The sequence below is a fragment of the Anser brachyrhynchus genome, assembly GCF_964034855.1.
Source record: "Anser brachyrhynchus genome assembly, chromosome: 25".
NCBI classification, from domain to species: Eukaryota; Metazoa; Chordata; class Aves; order Anseriformes; family Anatidae; genus Anser; species Anser brachyrhynchus.
The window spans coordinates 7,770,316-7,788,714 of record NC_137718.1 but is presented as its reverse complement, the minus strand read 5'-3'; the positions used below and the strand labels follow the sequence as shown (position 1 = coordinate 7,788,714).

Below are 18,399 nucleotides of genomic sequence, written 5' to 3'. Positions count from 1 at the left end.
GGCATGAGGAATTGCCATCACTCAAGGACCTTAAATCAAGAAGAGCAGATTCTCCAGCAGACACTTGTGCTCCCTTTGGCCCCGCTTGCCGCCCAGCAAGGAGGGAGCAGCCACCCTGAGGATGCCCCTCGGCTCGCATGAGCCCATGGCAGCCAGCTGGGTACCAGCATCCCCACGGCAGAGCATCCCTGCTCATTTCTAATGAGCTGGGCAGACAATTCAGTGGAGGAAAGGGCTGTTTTCCCACCTGACCTGCAAGCAGCTTGGCAGCCCTCCTCTGTGCGCACAGAATCTAATGCAAACATCCTATTTGGCACGGAGGGAGGGCTTCTCTTGGTGGGATTTAGCATGATTCTCCTGGATGGGGCTGGCTCCTGGAACACGGAGCACCCAGTGTAATCAGCCTGCAAGAGGAAAGCCGGGAGCATTTGCTTGCGGTCATGGGAGAAAGCTGGGCTGGAGCAGGGCTTCTTGACTGTAACATCTTCCAGACTCCCAACGTCTTCGCCAGCGACTGAGAGGTTAGGATTTAAGCCAAAACCACCCTCCTGCTGCACTCTTAATTACAAAATAAATAAATAAGTACATAAATGAGGGTGCTAGACAGAGGTGGCCACGTTTTCAAGCAATTATCCTCCAGGAGCTGGAGGTTTGGGTGGGGAACAGCAGCAAAAGACAGCATTTGAGGCTGCTTGGAAAGCAGCTTCAGTTCATACCAATTCCTTGACGTGGTCCTTCCTTTCCCAAAAATAAACAGGAACTGTCTGGAAAGCCCTTGCGCAGGGGTAACAGAATTGTGTTGCTGTGCCCAGAATAAATAAATATGCAGAGGGCACCCGTGCCGAGCTCACCCAGCCCGATCTCCCCCTCCGAAGGTGGCAAGGGGTGAGGATGGAGCTCAGAAAGCCTCACGGGGAGGCTCCCACCAGGAGGTGAGAGGGCATAGGATTGTTTCTCCAATTAGCACAGTTCTGGGGGAAAGCACAGAAATGGCCTCCACAAGTCAGGGCCACCTCGTGCCTCCTGTGCGCAGCTTTCTGGTCCCCCCAAAATACCCCCACAGGATGAGCCTTTCAACCCATTTTAGTTAAACTGGATGATTGAGGCGGGGTGGAAAGCAAATATCTTGCATTTATTTACGCCAAAACTCTAGGAAGCTTCACGCTTCTACTTTTTGGTTTTTTTTTTTTTAGAGCTCCAGCTGCTTTTGCCACAGCTTTCCCCTTTGTCGGACTCGAAGCCTGGCAAGCACAGTTTGCCCCAGCGCTTTGCCAATCAGCCCCCTGCTCTCAGACAAGTGTGGGGAATAAAGGCACAGCAGGCAGGGAGCTGAGGCGAGCTGTGAGGCTAACTTCATGTTCACAAATGTTATTAAGATGATGAATTAAATATGAATTTTGTTTCAGGTGTAACTTCAAACTCTCCAAGAGACTTGATGTGCTTGTGTTGCATAACTGCTTGGCGTGTTCCTTAACATGATAGCTTGAATACTTTCGACATCATCCTCAGTATAAAAAGGGATCAAGCATTTACAAAACTCAAAAAGTCAAAGCGTAGAGCCCCCTCTCTCCTTTCTTGGGTGTAGGGGCACTTTCTGCAGGTGCAGTGTTGTCCCTGAGCTTGTTAGCCTCAGCTAATTAATCTTTCATGTCCATGTAGCACTTTTTGACAGCAGGCAGGAGACGGCTGCAATGCGGTCAGTTCTTTTATTGTTGTTGACCACCTTGAGTTCAAAACATAAAAAGGCAAAAAAAAATCAAAATGGAAAAAAAAAAAAAAAAAAAAACCACAAATGGATAGGGAGCTACGTGTTTCTCACCTTCTGCCCATGTCAGCCCCGAACATAGCATGGGGCTGTGTTTTGTGGCTTCAGCCCTGGGCTGGGAAATGTGAGCACTGAAGGCTCCTCGGCACTGCTGCTGGACACAAAAAGTGGTTCCCTCCCTCCCGTCAGCTACCAGCTTCAGCTGCAAAACATGAGTGGGGTTTTTATGTTGCGGGATAGCAGAAGCTGGGAGCCTCCGGTTCCCAACGCAGGATGACAGCCAGGGCCTGGCAAAGATGCTATTATCAGCACAGGCCCCAAAAAACAACAGGGGTTCTGGTGGACTGTCAGGATTGCTGAGCATGGGCAGGCGAGACCTGGCTTTCCTCTGCATCCTTGTGCAATTTCAATTTGCCCCATTTGGCATTATTTTGCAGGTTGTTCCCGCCCTGTTCCAAAGCCTCGGGTTTTTGGTCAACCAGCAAAACCTTAGCTTGAATTTCACTCGACAGCTGTCATCCCCTTGCACCTGCCATTTCAGAGAGCAGGGATTACTCCCCTGTTTCAAGTCCCTGGCCAAATGAAGCCAGATCGTTTGGCTCCTTCCTCGGGAAGCTGGAATGACGCAGGAATGGTGCCGACTGCAGGGACAGCAGAGGAGTACCCAGCCAAAGGGACCATCCCAAAAGATCCACAACCACACACAGACAAGCTAAGCTTCCCCAAAACCTCGGGAAAGGGCACTCGTTGGAGACACTGACACCAAAAGGCTGTGAAACACGACATTCCTGTGAAATAAATAAAAACTGAGCCAGGGGTTCTTCAGAAAGTTTTATTAGTCTTAACATTAAAAAAGAACAGTAACAAAACAACTTGGGATATTGACTCACTAACTCCCCACCAGTCTCCTATTTTATTGCCATGAAAATTGGATTTCCTCTTCCATGCTACCAAAATAAAACAAAGCAAAGAACCCCAAATCCTAAGTTCTCTTGAAAAGTATTGAAAAGCCAACAAGGAGTTAAAAAATATTGACCGAAACCACCCCAGGCCTCACAAATCCATTGTTCAGGCAGAAACTGGCTGGATCTCTGAGTTCAGTTCTCTTTACCTTCCGCGTTTCCCGGTTTAGGCTGAAAGCAGAGGGAAATTGAGAAGACCGCTCAGTGCTGCGTCCCGCAGCTGGCTGCCACCCGGACCTGCTGCTGTCCTACCCTGAAAAGGTTTCTCACACCATTTCTGCTCTCCAGTGCCGGGGCTTATCTGCCACCACCTGACGCGGCATCTGCGCTGGTGGCCTCACCTCCAGCTGCTGCGCAGCGGCTTGGCGTACACCGGCTCTGCGAGGTGGTGAAGCAGCAGAAAGAACAGGCACCCGAGGAAGACCAGGGCCATCACAGCCAGGAGGATGAGGCGGCCGATGAAGAAGGTGTCCACGATCTGCGGGGAGCGGAAAAGCCACACGTTATGGTCCCGGTCCACCCGTGGGCCTGCGCAGTGGCCTGGGAAAAGAGGTTTGCAGCAGAAGGCTGGCAACCCAGCCCCACACGGAGCTCTCCTTCTGAAAACGGGGAGGAAAAAAAGAGGTTAAGAAAGGAAGGTGCGAGGCAGGGTGAGACGTAAGGAGAAGGCTGGTCACGACATCGGCAAACCAGCTCCTCAGGGTGCCCCCGTGCTTTGCGTCGCCCCCACGGCCCCGTTTTACACGGCCTGGCCTGGAGCTGCTGCGGGAAGCCTCCTGCAGCTGACACAGTGTTTTCCTGCAGCACGTTTCACTCTTTAATTAGCCAACTAGCAGGGTTTCAGTGCAGAGAGCCCAGCTGGTGTATTATCGGTGGTCAGGACGCATCCCGAAGACCCCAAAAACGCCTTTCCATCCTCGCCAGCCAGGCGGGCGGGCACGGCCGCGCCTTCCCTGTCGCAGCCCGTCCGCGCGCTGGTCCTGCGCGCGGCAGAGGGAAAACCACGAGGATTCGTGGCACGGATTGACAGATCGCTGCCTAAGCAGTAATTAATCCGCATTAATAACGGCACAGAGGAAATTCTGCCGAAACTGTCACGGAACCGCGCGCGGCCCAGGCCCTCGGGCAGCAGGGCCGGAGCCTCGCAGGGGGCCGCGTGCCGGGCGAGGCACAACCCTGAAACTCGCCCTTTTTGCCCCAAACCAGCCTCCGCACGGGCTCTGGGCGCCTCCCAGGAGAACCGGCAGCGCCCGCAGGCCCGGCGGGGACGGCTCTCCGGGGCCGCTGCTGCCGGAAACCGGCAAAAAGGGGGAAAGGGGCGAAAAGGGAGGGGGGAAGACCGGGGAAAGGGGGAAAAAGAGGGGGGAAGGGGGGCGAGGAGCGGCCGCCGCTCTCCGGGGCAGCGCTGGGGCGGGTCCCGCGGCCCGACTCCGCCTCACCTCGGTGCCGGGGGGCGGCCCCGCGCCTTCCTCCTCCTCCTCCTCCTCCCGCGGGTACAGCAGCAGCGCGGCGCTGAGCAGCGCGGCGACCACCGGCACCGGCAGCGCGGCCAGCCTGCGGGGAGAGGCGGCGACGGGCCTCAGCGGGGGCTCCGCTGCGGGCCTCCTCGCCCACCCCGGCTCCCCCCTCCTCCGCCCCTCCTCACCTGGCGGCACCGGGCGCGCGGGCGAGCGCCAAGCAGAGCAGCAGCGCCAGCGCCCAGAGCGCCGCCAGCAGCAGCGCGCCGGGCCCCGCGCCCAGCACCGGCCCCGCCATGCTGCCCCGCCGCCACTTCTGCCTAGCAACCGCCCGCCGCTCGGCCAATCGGCACCGCCCGCCGCTCTGCCGACGCTTGCCATTGGCTGCGGGGCGGGGCGCGGCCGGGGTTTTCCCGCGCGGCCGGGGCCGGGCTGCAGCCGGGTGCCGCTGGCCGAGGCCCGGCGGCTGCGGGGGGCTCCGGGCCCAGCCGGCCTCGCTCGTGGGGCCGCTCGCTGGGCTGAGCGCAGGGCTCGGGTTTACAGCCCCAGGAGGACTCGCTGCTGCCCTGCAATGAGATTTTTTTTCCCCGGGTTTTACCCGCCGGGGCTTAGCCTCGCTGCCTGCTCGCGGCAGGGTCGGGCTGCCCTGAAAAACTGAACAGGGAAAGGGGGAACAGCGGTGCTGAGTGTGAATCTGGGTTAAAAAAGACGCAGAAGTAGCAGAAATCGAGGAGTTCCCTGGGTGACACGTGATACGTGTGGCTGTTTTTGCGTGGGGACGGGTTTTGGCTTTGCATCCAAACCCTTGCACCAGGCAGGACACGCCAACCCGGGGAAATCCTGGCACGCCAGGCACTGCTGGCGTACAGGACTGACGGATTCCTGGCCCAGCGTATTGCTTACCAGTAATCAAGGTAACACGAAGCATTTACTCATTAGGCTCTCCGGCGATGCAGCACTAGATGCAGTAAATAAAGGTCTGCTGGAGTCGGACGCAGGATGCTTACAGTCCAGCAAAGCCTGGTGGCGAGGGGAACAAAATAATTCTCCATTACGGTTGCTATTGTGTAAATAGTATATTATTGAATAATTATATAAATATAATTATTATGAATTTGGAAACAGGCAATAGTTCATTCACAGACTGGGGAAGGCGGTTTCATCGCCACAGGTGGATTTTCTTGAAGGAAATGTGGGGTCGTGGCGCTTCAGCAAAGGCATGAAGCGGTCCTGTGAGCAGCTGCTTGGTTGGGTCAAATGGAGCTTTGCAGAGAAATGCAATTTTCCAGCACGCAGGCTAATTAAACACCAGTCCGGGAGGGTGCAGAGGTCACCTTCCTTCAGAGACTACAAGGCAGGATCAGCTGGATCAAAGCTCATTTGGAAAACACACAAAAATTATTTGCTGGGATATAGGGCAGGTTTGAATCAAGTGGGTCTCTTTTGGGGGTGATAACTGCAAATCCGTGATACTGATCGGCTGCAGAGTGAGCAGCATCCTGCTGCATCCTACGTAGCACTCGGGGATGCCTGCCAAAGGTTTTTCACCCCCAAAACTTCGTCCAAGTGAGTGTGAAATACGAAATACATGAAAACCTCTTCCCATGTGGGCCAGCATGGTTCTACACTGCTTTTTGCCCCAGAACATGAATTTTTTGGTGGGAATATCCCACCCCACTTCATCCCTGGCATGACGGGGCCTCCATCTCCAGAGGAGCAAAATGCCGTCACCCAACCCAAATTACCAGTACCTGGGTGAGACTTAACAGCCTGTGAAATACAAGAGGTCGGACAAGGCGATTGAATGGTTTCCTCTAGCCTCAATGCCGTGGAGCGAGCAGAGCTGAAGGAATTGATTTAAAACTCCTTGCACTGTCATAAAACTTGCAGTTTTACAGCTCCAGCCCCACAATTTGGGCTGGGTTATCAAATATTAGAGTTGTGAGAAACAAGCATTGATGCAAGTAAGAAAATATCCTGCTCCTGATTTAAAGACTGGTGAATTGCTAAATATTTTTATTAGCAGCAAATTTGCGGCTTGCTGGAACTAATTTCACGCCCGGTAGATATGGAGCTTAAGCTGGGGATGGCGTTAAATTACTCTCTGGTGAAGGCGTTTAAGCCCTTGGATGGGGATGCTGCTGGATGGGAGTGGGTGCCAGCGCCCCTTTGGGTGGCTCCGCCGGGGCTGGGGGTGGTGGCCGGGGATCACCGGCGTGATGGGAAGCACGTCAGTGCCGTGAAATGCAAAACCCCATTTGCATGAACCTGGTGGAGGCTGCCCCAAGCCAGGCGTGCCGCAGAGGGAGCGGGGACTGATGCTTCAGGCCGGGAAGGTGCTTTATGTATTTTAGGGGTGAGCTTGGCGTATTTAGGAGCTGATGTGTGATGCTGCAAGTGATGGCAGCCTCTGGTTCTGCAACGCCTCTGGAGGCAGAGAGGTCTTTGGTGGTGGAAGGACTGATGGCGAGGATGCTCACCCGTAGTCCAGCTTATCGCAGTGTGAACGGGGAGTCAGACCGGTTTAGGAGATGGACAAAGGGTGTGCTGGAGGGTGTTGGTTGCAGCAGGTGCTGAGCACAATGTGGGACAGGTGCTGGGGAGGTGGGGAGGATGCGGCGGGTGGCCCCGGGGAGCCGGGAGCACCGCGGAGGCGGCGGGGATCTGGTTACGTCTATAAATACCCCGGGGCGGTGAACAAGAGCTATTTAAATCCCTGCCCCATGCTCCCCTTGCGTTTCTCCGACTTTGTGGACAACACGTCTCAACCGAGGGATGAGCTGCCCTTTTCCAAAGAGAATCACTAATGAAAGAAAGTTAAAATAATATAGGAGAGTTCATAATGGCTCCGGTGGGGATACAGCTCTCTCTCGCAGGAACCCGTTTCGTATTATCTTTCTCCTGCTCATGGCGGAAATCAATTTTAATAGCAGTGACAGGAAATGAGGATGTAAGACTTCAAACAGAACAAATCCTGCAATGCTCAGAAATAATAAAATGGGATATGAAGTCACTTTTTAAATAAAAATCTGATCCCATCTAGAGAAAACGTGTCTAAAAGCCCCAAAGTGTCCTGGTTTATGGGACAGAAAGTGGTTCCTGCGGTTGGGTTGCATGCGTGCCCAACCTGAACCCAGAAGGTGGATGGAGGAGGACGGGGTGTCCTGTCATCTCTCACGATGGCCTGAAAAGTCCCAGGAGGGAGGAATTTGGCCACCTTGTGCCTTTGTTGACTATTTATACTTGATTCAAACTGAACTCCGTGCAGTCAGTTGCTTTTCAAGCACACATCCATACACAAAAGAGCTTCCTGATACTTTGTGCACTGAAGTTAAAGCAGCTGAAGGATCATTTCCCTAAAAAGCCCTGAGCAAGAAAGTCTCTGGGCACGCTTAGATGTCATCTCTCCCACCCTGGGTGATAATTTCCCCTGAAATTAACCAAAATCTGAGCTTGGACCCAAACCTCTTTCTGGCGTCCCTTTTTTTCCAGCTAAACCTCAGCCAGGGCATTGTCCAAGGATGAAGGGGGGAGAAGAGAAAGCCTCAGTCAGTCAGCATTCAGACATCAGCATGGGATGAGCTGCCTCGGCAGTGGCCCTGCAAACCTGGGGCTCTTCTCTGGATGCAGAAGCAGGTGTTTTGGGGCTCTACAGTTGCCACTGATTTGTTTATTAATTGTTATTGATTTTTGTTAATTATTGTTGATTTGATTATCAATCTCTGGTATTCTCTTTCTGCAGTACCCCAGTGGTATTCTTTTAATTCAGGGCTATTTTGTTTTTGGAGGTTTTCCTCCACAAGAAAAGAAGAGCTAAAATTCTAGGGAGCCTTACAAACCAGAATGAGCTTCCTCAGACGTGGCATTCCCCACAGCACTGAAGCACATCACCAGATGTTTGCGTTGCTGATTCCCGCCAAGCAGAGAGCAGAAATGTGGTCCCTCCTTCCGTCCTTGCTCCCAGACCCCCTTGCCTTAGCCGGGCTGTTCCCGCAAGCACGAGACGAGACGGTGGAACCATCAACACCTGAAACTCCCCACATTTAACTTGAAGTGGCTCATCATCATTAGTTCTTTTAGTATTCCTCATAACAGCATTAATCATGGGCCACTCATTAGACTTTAATGCACCTGTAATATGTTAATCCATAGTAATTCAATCGCAGTTTGGCATTAGGTGACGTCTGCTTGTTGGGGTCCATTTGCAGCACCGTGCTTTCCACCTGGTTTGTCAGCCAGCGACCAGGCACTTTGGCTGTACCTTCTATCTCCCAAAATTAAATCCTGGCTTTTCACAACCCTCGGGTTCAAAGCAGTGACACGGTGCTTGGCCAGCTCATAGCCGTGTCCCACCACGCATGGGCTACCCAAGGATGGAGGTCACCCACTTCTTGGGGACAGCAGGCATTTCTCCTCCCCTCCTACCTGCGTTTGTATTGCTGATGGATGGCAAAACAACCATCAAGAAAAAGTAAATAAATCGTTTTTGCCACACTGTGACTCCTTCCAAAAACACACACTGGCTTCCCCGTGTTCTCCAAGCACATCATTTTGTTTCAGCCCGGGGGTTTCGCACTTGGACCCAGAGGAAACACGTGGTGCTTTGGTTTTCTCAGATCCATCTGTGAGTCTCTGGGATAACTCCAGCAGCCAGGGTATGCAGCATTTAGGTGGTATTTAGCATACTTTTGCGTAACCTGTGCAAAAAATTAGAAGGTGGCTCATCAAGTGGCCACTCATTATTCCGGTGCGAAGGTGCATGGTCACAGGGGGCTGGGGGGGGCTGTAAAAAAGCAGATTCCAATCCCTGCAAACTTTTGTGGATATAATTTCAGGAGAGATCAAAAATGATACTAACCTAAGGATGTAAAGCTACTCAAAATTCAAAGTTTATAGTCCATCTGTCTCTTTGCTTCAGGGAGCCTGTATTAAATTTATTGCTAAATAAAACAAATAAGCCTAGCAAAAGTCAGCACTGAAATCTGCATACTCAGTTGAGAATTAACAGAAGTCTCTTGCTATGATGGCTGCTTCTCAATTTGCATCTTTAAGGAGTTGTGACCAGTGCGTCTCTAGCGCCGCACCGCATCGCTGCCCCGGTGCAGAGGGACGCGGGTGGCGGTGAGCTCCCGCCACGGGCCAAACCCAGCCGAGGCGGGGAGGGACCCTGAAACACAGCCAAAAAAACCCTCAGGCTGAGCTAAAATCTGCCAGGCTGCGGCAATGCAAAGCTGGCTGTGGCGTTGCGTGGAGGGGAACCGCGGCCAGGCAGCCAGGAGACCCCGAAGGAGCAGCGAGACTTTATTACGGCTTGAAATTAAACATTAAAAAGGAGCAAGTTGGCAGTGGGGATTTTCTAATAAAAATGATCTCGCCTGCCATTTATCCAGCACTTTCATCCGGAAGGACCCCAAAGTGCTTTCCCAGCTTGACGAGACATCATTAACCCCCGGCCGGCTGGTGCAGGAGCAGGCACGGCGGCCGTTTGAAGCCATTCCTCTTCCTTGTGCCTAGGGGTTATTGATAAAGCTCTTCCTTCTATCCCCCGTGCACTTATCTATTAGTAGCTGTCAGGTTGGAGCAGCCGTATGTTCCGTTAGGAGGCTATTTAAAATGCACCGCGGCTTCTCGTGGTTTGTTTTTCTGCAGCAAACAATGCTGCTGCGTTGGTGCTGTAAATCTTTTTGGTTTACTCTCCCCATATTCCCAGGAAAATCATGAACGGAGATAAAGATAACGTAGTTAAGATGAGTGCTTATTCAGCGGGGAGCTTAAGTATCGCAAACGGAGGGAGATCAGTCTTAACAAAAATCCTCCATGAGCTGAGGTCTGAAAACAGGTGAAAGTTGGGGAATCCCTTCATTTCACCTTGGATAGCGCTGTACAAGAATCGGTTCTGTCCGTGTTCCTGGCAGCACGTTGGTTTTAAGGCTGCACCAGACAGCGATGATTTTTTTCCCCCTTTTCCTGAAACACATAACTGGAGAGAGTTTGGAGAGATGTGGGAAAGTGTGTGTGTCCTGAACGCCTGCATCTCAGAAACCCAGCACAAACCCGGGGAGCTGGGAGGCGGGCAGCACACGGGCAGGGAGCTGGGAGCAGCACCTGCTGTGCAGTGGGGGCTGCGCTCTCCGTCGGGCTCCCTTCAGAGCATCCTTTTACTTATGAATGGGTTTTTGAGCATCCTTTATCTCGCAAGCAGCTTGGCTTGCCCCTGTGCTCAGGAAGCAAGCTTGCAATTTGGGGATGCTCTCGTGTCTCCTTACCCCCCTGCCACACATTACCGGGCTCATCATCAAAACTCGTGTTGTTTTTAACATCTATTGTTTAATAATTTACCCTGCTTTTCTCTTATATATATTTCAGAAGGTTTCAGCAGAGAGCCGTACGCATTCATTTCCCATAGCATCCTGTCACAGTTTTCTTTGAGAAATTCAACACCAGCCCTAATGTAATCTTGGAGAGAGAATTGAATTATTTATGGCGGAGTAGTCAAATGACTGAGAGTAAAATGCTATACTTGGTGTAATTTGTTTTCTCCTGAAGCCAGTTATGTAAAAATGTAAATATTACAAGTTATCTATGTCACTGCTCTTGCCAAATGTTTAATATTTTAGTAAACTTGCTCCAAGTACTCTTGCCACTTTGCAGAAGGAACTTGGTGTGCTCTTGAATAAGTGCTGATTAGTTTGCTCTAATTGCATATTTACAGCTTCAAGTGCACAAAACACAGCCTCAGTGCGGGTACATGGCACAACCTACCCACTTAGGGTGTCAAAAGAGGGTTTAATTTCAGGGAGGTTTCCACCCCCTGGTGTGGGATGGGGATGGGGAATAAGGCATTTGATCAAGGGTTTTGTGTTTCAGGGGGTTTGGGCTCCTTTTCCAGTAGCAGCAGCATCAGCCTGTGGCAGGGAAGGTGCCTCTGGGTGTATTTGATAAAAAGCTGATGGAAATTTGGGTGGAGGAGAAAAGATCTGGGCTGAGAGCTGGAGAGATGCTGGAGCAGCAGGGAGAAGCGGGGTGCTACCCAGCTTGACATCCCAGCAGGGATGCTGCTGCATATCCCTGTTCTCACCAGGCAAATCTGTGGGTCCCACTGACAAGATCAGGGGTGACCTGGTACAGCAGAGGGGCGCTTTCTTAGGGAAAAAAATTAAAAGTTTGAGCACAGGCGCCATTTAATTTACGGGCAAAAAACACGGCAAGACCCAGTGGCTGGAGGTTGAAGCTAAGCCAATTCAAATGGGAAATCAGGCGGGGTTTTTAGCAGGGATGATAATTAACCTCCGGCAAAACTCTCCGGGGAAGATGTGGCTTTTGCATTTGCAGAGGAGAAATCTAGGCCTGGCCACGTTCCTGGAGGTTGCTGTAGCTCAGCAAAATAAAACCAAACCCTCTGCACCCCCGTGGGATGCTCGTGGTGAGTTGCTGATGGCATCAGAAGAAACGTGTCAGGAGCAGCAAATAACCCTGAAATATTGGGCAGTCGGTGAAGGGGCTTAAGAGATGCACAGAGGGGAGCTGCTGGGGAGGAGGGGGGGTCTGGAGGACCACAGGGGTGGGAGGACAGGCATGATGCCGAAAATGCAGGATGGCTTTAATTGCCTTTCCTACACATCCATTTTGTGCCTGCTTTTCATCTCTGTCTGGCAAAATAAGACACGAGCGTGGTGATCCTGCAGCCCTCTGATACCTAACGAGTGCTTTATGTCCTCCCCTGCGCATCTATCCCGCTCAAATCAGGGTCTCCACAGACCAAAATATTTTTCGCCTGGCCCTGAATCTGGCTGAAACAAGGGAGGACTGAAGACAGCTTTATGGCTCCTCGTCTTGGATGGCTCTCGCGGAATAGCAATGAGGGCGGGAAGAGCATCCAGCTCTGATTTACGCAGCGCGCGGAGGTCTCCGTTGTATTCCGGGCCCAGAACAGCAGGAACTGGTTATAAATCACGGCCCCAGCGCCCGCACGGCCGTACCCACGGTGAGCGGGGCGAGGGGGATGCGCGCTGGGGTGGCACCCGTCGCAGCGGCACGCGGCGCTACGGGAAGAGCTCGTGACGGCTGACGTCCCGTGGGTGTCGCGCGGGGCGCAGGGTGCGCAGCCGGCCCCTCGCTGACCCCTGCGCTCCGCTAGCTTTGGGTTCCCCGCAGCTGGCCCCACAGCTGGCGCCCCCAGACTGTGCCGGGCGCTCCCCGGGGAGGCTGCGGCCGGCGGGGCCTGGCTCCTGCCTCCTGCGGGCCTTCGGGGCCCCGCGGCGCCCCGGTGCCTTCTTCGGGGTAATGTGGGGCCGTGCCGGGCCGTTGCGACGAGCCTAGAGCCAAATAGCCAGGCTATTGCTTGCTTTGGGGCAAAACCCACCGGTTTTGGTTCAGGGCTGGGCGCGGGGGCTGCGGGGCCTCGCGTGGGGAGCGCGGGGCCAACGCACGGGCAGGGACGGGAACTCCCGTGAGGGGGGACCGCGGGGGGGGGGGGGGGGGAGTCGGGGCTGCGGGGGGGGGGGGGCGTGGCGAGGAGAGGGGGCGTGGCTTCGGGGGGGCGTGGCCTAGAGGGGGCGTGGCCTAGCGAGAGGGGCGTGGCCTAGAGAGGGGCGTGGCCTACCGGGGGCGGGGCGGGGCGCGGGGCGGGGCGCGGCGGGGCGGGGCGGCGGGGCGGGGGCGGCGCGGCGCGGCGGCGGGGCCGGGCCGGCGGCGAGCGGCGGCCGCGCTGTCAGGCCGGTGTCAGTGTGATGAAGATTGGCGGGCAGGTAGGCTGTCATTCACCGGCGGGCCGCCGCGCGGGGGCGGGCGGAGCCGAGCCGAGCGGCGCGGACAAAGCGGCCCCGGGCGCCGGGGCACGTGCGGCGGCGGCGGCGGCGGGCATCTCCTCCGCTCCCCCCCCCCCCCCCACCTCCCTCCGGTGCGGGAAGTAACTTGCCGTTCCGCAGCGGTGCCTCGCGCCGCCCCCCCCCGCCCTTAGCCCCCCCCCCCCCGCCCCCGTTCCCCTCCTCCCCTCCCGGTGCACGGCTCGCAGCGGCGGTGCGTGGCCGCCGTGCAACGCCGCGGAGCGCCGCGGGGGCCGCGAGCAGCGGGGGCACCGGCACGCCTCGCACCCGGTCGCCGTCACCCCCCCGTGCTCTCCCCCCCCGCCCCCCCGTCCCCGGTCGGCCGCCGCCGTGCCTCCGGGAGGCTGCGCTTCGCCCCGGCCCTTGCGATGCTCTGCAGCCCTCCGGCCGGCCGCGGTGCTCCCACTTCCCCCGGGGGGTTGCGGTGTCCTTGGGCGGGGGGGGGGGGGGGGTCCGGTGTCCTCCCCCCCCGCACTCCGGCGGCTGCGCTTCCCCCGGCCGGTTGCGGTGCCCGGGGGGGTCGCGGTGCCCCCCCGGCCCGTGGCAGTTCCTGCCGGGGGTTGCGATCCGCCCCCCGTCGCGGCCCCCCCGCCCCCGCGCTCCGGTTGCGGTGTGAAGCTGCCCCCGCAGGCAGGGCAGCCCGGCGGCCGGAGCCCCCTCGCCCGGAGGCGCCCCCTCACCTCGGGGAGCCCCCGCGGAGCCCCGGGGCCGGGGGGGGCCGTGGCACCCTGCGGGGCCGAGCCCCCGCAGCATCGCGCCGCCGGCGTCAAACCCGCCTGGCGCGAGCGGACCCCACGAGCCCGCAGGCCCTGGGTCGAAGGGCAAAAGCGGCGTTTTTGCAGCTTTTTGCCTTTTTTTTTTTTATTATTATTTTTTACCCCCCCGCCCCCACCCCCCGCGCACGCACGCTCGCGTCCCCAGGGGGCCCCAGAAGTTTGGGGCACCCCCGCCAGCTCCGCTCTTTGTTCGGGCTCCGGCCGCGGCCCTCCCGCCTCCCTCCGCACCTCGCCGCCGGCCTCGCGGCAAACGCCTCCCTCCCGCGGGGAGCCCTCGGCCCGGCGGGCTGTTTGCGAGCCCAAGGTGGGGAGGTGAGCTTAGGGCCCCCGCCACCGGGGGTTGTTTTTGGCCGGGGTGCGGGGGCAGCTGGCTGGGAACGGCTCCTCTCCAGCTTTTCAATGGGTTTCCCTCCCCGGGGAAAGCTCTCGCACGACCCGACCCGACGCCAGCTTCGGCGAAACTTTCCCTGCTCCGTGCTCCTAAGCGTGCCTTCACACGTCTCGGGTCTCGTTTCTCGTCCCTTTCAAACCAAACCAAAAAAGCCCTGCCCGGGACCCCCCGGCCGCTCTGGGGCTGTTTGCGGCTCCCGGGCTCAGCCGCGGTGGTTTGGGCAAGGAGCGAAACAGCGCCCGGGGCAGGGGCGCGTGGCAGCCCCGCGGAGCAGATGGGCGAGAACGTCGGCATTCCCCCTTATTTTCCTCCCCCCACTCCCCCCCCCATTTGTTTAAGTCCTCCTGCTGAGATTCCTTTATTATTTAGGGGCAAAAGTTAATTGATCAAACCTAATTACGGGTGAGATTAATCCGGGAGCTGGTGCCCACAAGCATCAGCATCGGTTGCGGAAGGAGCCACCGTCGACTAGCCAGATTCTGTCCAATTTTGCACCTGAAACAGATTTCCTCCAGCTTTGCCGTCCCCTGGAGCCCCCACTCCCTTTACCATCAGCCCCCACCGGCACCCAGGGTCTTTTGGCCGGGAGTGGGTGGGAATGCCCCAAACACTCAGGAAAACTAGGAGGAAGCGGGGAACCGCGTGCCCGAAGCCGCTCGCGTGTTTCCTTTGAGCTCCCTCCTTCCCTGCGCGTTTGGGGGAGCAGCACCATGGGCACGCGTCCCCTGCGTTTATGGTCACAGCAATGCTGGGGACCGATGGCGAGTGTGGCCAGGTTGCAACTGGGAGGATGCTCGACATCCCCACTGGGCTTGCAATAAACTTTTTAGCTGCTTAAATGCAGCTCCCTACTTCATTTTTATTTTTTTTATTCTTTTTATTTTTCCCCCAGGAAGGGAGATAAAGGAAAATCCCCACTTTTTTTTAAGGAAATGCAGAAAAGTCGACGCGGGTAGGACCTGCATTCTGGGTGATGCCCATCGATGCCCACTGCTCCGCTTCACCTCAGGAAAATGCATCTATTTTAACATTACCAAGTTTGGAACCGCTAACGCTAACAGGACCTCCCGGTGTAGCTTTTCTTTTTTTTTTTTTTTTTGCCTTTCCAGGGAACTTTCTAATGGCTAAATGGTTTCTTCGGGTTGATCGACCACCAGAAAGCTGCTGCTTGCCTTCACCTCCCATTCCTGCTCCGGGAAGCCTCCAGGACGGGTCCGTAAGTCCCCGAGCGATGGCTGATACTCCAGCGTAGGTGAGCAGCGGCGCGGTAGGCTGCACGTGGGGACGTATCGCAGTGTGCTGGGGTGCGCTCCCCAGCTATTCTCCTCCCTGCCCTACAACACCCTGGTGGCTGCACTGGCTAAAAATAGTTTTTAAAAGACAGGATCGTACATCTGGGTGCTGGCGGGCAGGTTGGAAGAGTTGCACAACGGCAGGCAGAGAGCCTGGGGTAAAAATAGGAGGAGCTCAAACTTGTGCTGGAAGGGGAGACACTCATTTAAAATACCAAATTTGAGTTTCTTGAGGCTGAGCATTCTTTCCCCTTTCTCCTGGCTCTGGATGAGACGCATCTTCCACGAGGTCTTTCTTTTTTTTTCCCCTTGCAGAAATACCAAACATGAACAACAAAATGCATTTTCCTAAAGTTTCCCGAAGTCTGGCATGGCAAAAAACAAAATATTGTTGGGTTTTGGGGGGAGAACCAGCTTGGCATCACAGGTGTTGTCTGAATGGTGGCTGGGGACCACGCGGAGGTGAAGGCACCGCTCCCTGCCATCCACTCGCCCTCTCTCGGTCTAATTCCTGCTCTTTCGGTGGTGGTGGGATAAGGCGCTGGATCCAGGCGTGCTGCCTGCAGAGCTGAGCGCTGGCGTGGTGTGGTATTAATGATACCTCAGCTGCGAGGGGCTTCTTCCAGACAGCCACTGCTAACTCCTGGCAGCTTAACCCAAGCAGAAACCGTGTGTGTTTTTAATGGTTTGGGGTTAAACTCTCGGGGTTGGAGTTAATTTCATGCGTGCTGTTGAGTGACTCCATTCCGGAGCAGTTTTGCAAACAGCCTTCACCGAGCTGCTGGTCGTAACGATCGCTAGGCTGACCGCGGGAAGCTTTTACGGAGAGGACTAAATACGGAGCAGCTTTACCCCTAATGAGAATTGGAATTGGAATCCTGTTAGGAACAAATGCCCGTTAATTAGAAAAAAAAAAAATTAACGGCGTCATCAGACCAGCCAGTGAAAGATTCCTCCTCAAAATAAGAGCACGGAGGGAAATGATTCTGGTCCTCGCGAGTGACTGGAGCAGGGATGCAGCGCTGGCCGTGGAGGTGATGCTCCAGGTGATGCACGGCACAAAACCCCTCGGGAGAGGCAGGCGGCAGGGACCTGGGGTCGCCTCCGCGCAGCTGGAAACCTGGCGCGAGCTCGGCCAAGCAGGGATTTGCAGCTGTGTCAATAAGATGAGAATTTGGCCTTGGCTCTGCTGGGCTGATCGCGTCTTTTTTTGTGTTCCCTCTTCACCGCCTCTGCCAAGAGCGCGGCGGTGGCGGGTGAAAATAACCTCTTGTTAGTCTCGAACGTTTGCTGATAAACTTAAATTAGCATTTGTTAAATATTTGCAAGCGTAGCGAGATGGAGAGCTGTGTCTGGCATATTAGAGTGATTTTTTTTTTTTTTTAAAGCCAAATAGTGCCTTTTTGGTCAGCATTGCTGGAGCGTGATGCTCTTTGCAGCTAACGAGATGCAGATGCTTGCATCCAGCTCCAAGGGGCCAATGCCTGCGACCCTTCCTCGACTGTGCCTTGAGCAGAGGAGCAAAACCAGGAGCAAAAGTAGGCTGAACGGACTCAAATGTTCGCCTTGAACTGGAAATGCTTTCTGTGCCCAGCTGGAGTGTTTTTCCCCTGGTGCTTCCATGCCTTTTAGCATCTCGCAGTGCAGATAGGCGGCACATAAAATCAGAGCGCAAGGGGGTGGAAATGCAGGGGAAGGGGTGCTTTGCAGGGACACACGGCTCCCTGAAAGACAAAGCGCTGCGTCCTGCCAGCACACTGCAAGCCCAATCCCACCGAGCCCCCAAAAACGGGGGAGCAGCGAGGAAATGCCCGGCCGCCCCGTCAGTTGCAATGAAATACGACTTCAGCGCATTAGGAAAGTGCCACCAGTCATGTTATATGTGTAGCTTTCAACTTTAATAAGGTGTTGCAAAAACTATGAAAATAGTTATAACCAAAACCACATTTTTCGGCGAGCACCAGCTCTGTTCTCCCATTCCCCGGTCACAATGTCTGGCTTTGTACCCTCAATAAAGCTGTTAAAGCCAATTGAAAAATGGCAGCAGGGCAAGCGACGGATTTGGGGTTAATCTACACGATGTGGATATCCGAAAATCGCAGCCTTATTTTGAACCATTTTAGACGACTCGTATTTTATTTTGTGTCACTGCTACGCGTTTAAAGAATGCACATCAGAAACAGGATTCGGAGCATTAAAATCGCATCGCCCCGCGTTGGGAAGCTGACCTGTAATTCCAGAAAAATAGAATGTTTCGGTGTCTGCAGGAAGCTTGTGCCGTGCGATCAGCTCTGTGTTATTCCTCATTTTTTTGGGAGGCAGGACCGGTCTTTTTAGATGCATCACTTCTAGGTTTGTTGGAAGGCGCTTTATAGCTTTATAAAGCCCTTAAAATGTTTTTTAAACACTGCTTCCAGCTCATAAGGCTAGTTTTAGAATAGCAATTACAAGCTCCCTTATCCCCAAGCAAATTCCCACTGTGATGGTGTATGTAAACCGGTTTAGACATTTTTAATGCTCGTGAGCAATAAATTTGAACGAGGAAGCAAGCACCTCAGCCCGCGCAGCTGAAAGACGTGCTGTCCTAATTTATGTGTCATATAAAACTCCGCCAAGTTGCCGAGCGGTGGGGGGAGTTTTATATTTTTACAGTTTTAAGCTCTTAATTTTTCCGTGCCTGTCCCACAGCGAGACTTGTTGGTGTGCTTTGTGCTTTTCTTTTTCGCTCCCCCCCCCCCAGCATCTTCTTGCTGCCTCTTAGTGGCGGTGAGCGAGGCTGTAGCACCCTGATCAGCCCCGGGTCGCTCCCAATGAACTGTCCGCCCTCGTCTTCCTCAGTGGAGCCGCCCCTGGCCTCCTCCTCCTCAGTCACCCATTTCACACCCCCACCCCCCCAAAAAAACCAAACAAACACACCAGAAACTGGATCCC

The 18,399-nt window shown here is 55.0% G+C and overlaps 2 protein-coding genes across 11 annotated transcripts in view; one reads left to right on the top strand and one right to left on the bottom strand.

Moving 5' to 3' along the window:
* Positions 1 to 2,586: 2,586 nt before the first annotated feature.
* Positions 2,587 to 4,482, bottom strand: TMEM218 (transmembrane protein 218; the record flags this gene model as incomplete). Its single annotated transcript, XM_080567904.1, has 4 exons — positions 2,587 to 2,980; positions 3,069 to 3,205; positions 4,167 to 4,281; positions 4,373 to 4,482. 4 exons carry the CDS (start codon positions 4,480 to 4,482, stop codon positions 2,929 to 2,931), a joined length of 414 nt encoding a protein of 137 aa, XP_080424030.1. The 3' UTR covers positions 2,587 to 2,928.
* A 7,196-nt stretch (positions 4,483 to 11,678) lies between these two features.
* The window catches only part of PKNOX2 (PBX/knotted 1 homeobox 2), an 88,230-nt gene continuing 81,509 nt past the window's right edge, over positions 11,679 to 18,399 (top strand). For 5 of the 10 annotated variants that reach the window (XM_080567892.1, XM_080567891.1, XM_080567894.1 and 2 more), the window contains exons 1-2: positions 12,833 to 12,931; positions 15,286 to 15,428. The gene's annotated coding sequence lies outside the window, so the exon portion shown is untranslated. Of the gene's footprint in view, positions 12,169 to 12,821; positions 12,932 to 15,285; positions 15,429 to 18,399 lie in introns of those variants that run through there. The other 5 variants (XM_080567896.1, XM_080567895.1, XM_080567888.1 and 2 more) reach the window with 4 other exon arrangements.